Source organism: Corylus avellana, chromosome 7, assembly GCF_965113065.1.
Source record: "Corylus avellana chromosome 7, dhCorAvel1.hap1.2, whole genome shotgun sequence".
NCBI classification, from domain to species: domain Eukaryota; kingdom Viridiplantae; phylum Streptophyta; class Magnoliopsida; order Fagales; family Betulaceae; genus Corylus; species Corylus avellana.
Window position 1 is genome coordinate 10,390,178 of NC_142496.1, and position 2,882 is coordinate 10,393,059.

The 2,882-nt window shown below is 42.9% G+C and overlaps 1 protein-coding gene across 1 annotated transcript; it reads right to left on the reverse strand.

The window, feature by feature from the left end:
- Positions 1-303: 303 nt before the first annotated feature.
- LOC148584463 (uncharacterized) lies at positions 304-2,393 on the reverse strand. Its single transcript, XM_088518462.1, has 5 exons — positions 1,956-2,393; positions 1,454-1,763; positions 931-1,370; positions 667-758; positions 304-547 (listed from the first exon to the last, which is right to left on the reverse strand). The coding sequence occupies exons 1-5, from the start codon at positions 2,391-2,393 to the stop codon at positions 304-306; spliced, it is 1,524 nt and encodes a 507-aa protein (XP_088374588.1).
- Positions 2,394-2,882: the final 489 nt, after the last annotated feature.

Below are 2,882 nucleotides of genomic sequence, written 5' to 3' on the forward strand. Positions count from 1 at the left end.
GACGATAGCTAGCATCTCCTTGTCGTAGACAGACATGCTGAGGTGTAATGGTGACAATGCCTTGCTGGTAAAGGCTAATGGTCAGCCCACTTGCATAAGTACTACGCCTATGCCAACACCTGAAGCATCACTCTCAATGACGAAGGTTTTAGTGAAATCTGGCAAGGCAAGCACTGGTGTCGTTGTCATAGCATGCTTGAGCTTGGAAAAAGCATCTCCGGCCTCATCAAACCATTGGAAAGCTTCCTTCTTAAGCAAAACTGTTAATGGGGCATTGATCTTGCCATAATCTCGAACAAACTTTCAGTAATAGCCGATTAAACCCAAGAACCCTCGTAGAGCTTTAGTTGTCTTCGGAACAGGCCATGCTACCATGACTTGGATCTTAGAGGGATCTGCCGCTACACCGTCTTTGGACACAATGTGGCCAAGGTATTCTACCACAAAGCTTGCAAAACTGCACTTAGACTTCTTCATAAAAAGGGAATGTTGCCGAAGTAAGGAAAATATAGCTCGTAGATGACACAGATGATCCTCAAGAGAAGAACTATAAATGAGTATATCATCAAAAAAGATTAAAACAAACTTACATAAATAAGGCTGGAATATGTCATTCATAAGACTTTGGAATGTTGATGATGCGTTGGTCAAGCCAAAGGGCATTACCAGGAATTCATAGTGACCATCATGAGTCTGAAAGGCTGTCTTCGATACATCTTCATCATGGACTCAAATTTGATGGTAGCTCGAGTGAAGATCTAATTTAGAAAACAGCTGTGTACCACTCAATTCATCAAGTAATTCATCTATTATAGGAATAGGATACTTATCTTTAATAGTGATGCCGTTTAAAGCCCGATAATCCATGCACATCCGCTAAGTCCCATCTCTCTTCCGGACGAGTAACACAGGGGAAGAATAAGGGCTGACGCTGGGTCTAATGATGCCGGCATCACGCATCTCTTGTACGATCCATTCTATTTTTGCTTTCTGAAAGTGAGGGTAGTAGTAAGGGCGTACATTAGTAGGTGCACTCCCGGGCATAAAAGGAATCTGATGATCATGTGACCGTTGGGGCGGCAGCCCATTGGGTTCAACAAAGATATCAACAAATTCCGATAGCAATGGTGCTAATGTTGAACTAGAGTCTTCATATATTTCCGTAGCTTCACTTCTTAATTGTAACAAGTACCCCTTGCATGACTTTTTCAAGATTCGTTCCATCTGGTGGCTATTAATAGAAGTGATGAGGTGACCACGTTTCCACGAAATATCACTCCGTTCCCGTTCAATGTAAACTTCATGGCTAACTTGGAGAAGTTCCATAGCACATCTCCAAGAGTCCTGAACCATTCGATTCCCAAGACCACCTCATAATCACCAAGAGGTAATAAGTACAAATCAACTCGTAGCTCGTGATCTTGCACAATTAACTTGACATTTGAGGACTTACTTTTGCAAGTGAGGGTGCCCCCGTCTACCAATTTAACTTCAAATGGCTCACAAGGCTCCACATGGATTGAGAGTCTTTGATCAATACCTTCATCAAGAAAGTTATTGGTGTTACCTGTGTCAATTAACACTATAACAGGCTGGCGTTTGAGGAGGCCACCAACCGTCATGGTTTGCAGGTTCGAATAGCCGGCCAAGGCATGTACAGTACAAGTCACCTTACCTTCATCACCAATATTGTCATTGTCTTCTTGCTCGGACTCCTCACTGTCAGCTTGCTCCACCACTAGTTCGATCATCAAGAGTTTCCCCTGTTTGCACACGTGCCCTTGATGCCATTTCTCATCGCAATGCCAGCAAAGTTCATTTGCTATTTTTTCTTCTTGGGTCAAACGGGCAGTTTTTCGTGTCGATGCTAAAGAGGAACCCCCACCCCCATTGACCGGCCTACTTGATGCCCAAGTCGTTCTACGTGTCTCTTCACTGAGCTTTTCTTATTGTACTCGTGCAAAGGAAAATGCAGCTACTATGGTCCGTGGCCAATAGGTCTTAACTTCTCTCCTGATATCAGATCGGAGACCCTCCATAAAGGAATCGATCGGTTGTCGTTCAGACCAATAGCAAGCACGGTTGGCCAAGCGCTCAAATCGGATTTGATATTCGCTGACGGAGGAAGTTTGTCGGATCTTAGCTACCTCACCATCAACATCTTCAAATGCGGAAGGGCCGAACCAGACAAGAAGACCTTCCACAAAAGCTGCCCAAGTGGGCGTTCCACGGCTTGCTTCAAACGAATCATACCATTGAACGGCTTCCCCTTGAACATGGATAGATACAATCTCAACTCTGGAAGTTTCCGGTGTTCCATAGAAACGAAAAAATCGTTCCGCTCTGGACACCCAACCGGATGGATCATCTTCGTCCCAACAAGGAAAGTCCATCTTCATGCGTGGAAAGTTGTGTTCATGAATGTGGTTAAGCATTGCTGTAACATCCCCAGCCCGTTAGGGTTAGGTTCGTTAATGATTTTCTTACTTGCAAAGATCCATAAGGTTTATCAACTAAACAATACTAGTATAACAATGAATGCATGAAAGTCTAGAATATCATGTCTAAAAATAATAACTAAACTGAAATATTCTTGTTTAACAGAAATATGTCTCACAACGAGATAGAGATCCTTATTAAAATATATCTATCAATTTCCGAAAGAAAACTGTGCCAACGCACTTATTAACTTGACTAATATGAAATCATAAGAAATCCTAAATACGCCTGCCCCCATTCCGGCCTCCTAGTGCAGCCTGGTCACCACCTGAAACAAGAAATAAAAATTGATGAGCCCAAAGGGGGCCCATTAAGTGAAATCCACAACCATGAGCAGTTTTACTCCTTATCCCGTTTTGAAAAATGGAACTCATAACTACATA

Excerpts from the sequence above, each read along its gene's own strand:
- LOC148584463 (XM_088518462.1), bottom strand. The coding sequence starts at position 2,393 with ATGGACTTTCCTTGTTGGGACGAAGATGATCCATCCGGTTGGGTGTCC. Across the intron at positions 1,371-1,453 it reads GGGCACCCTCACTTGCAAAA|GTGGTCTTGGGAATCGAATG; the intron begins GTAAGTCCTCAA and ends GGTGATTATGAG. Across the intron at positions 759-930 it reads CCGGCATCATTAGACCCAGC|ATCTTCACTCGAGCTACCAT; the intron begins GTCAGCCCTTAT and ends TTTCTAAATTAG.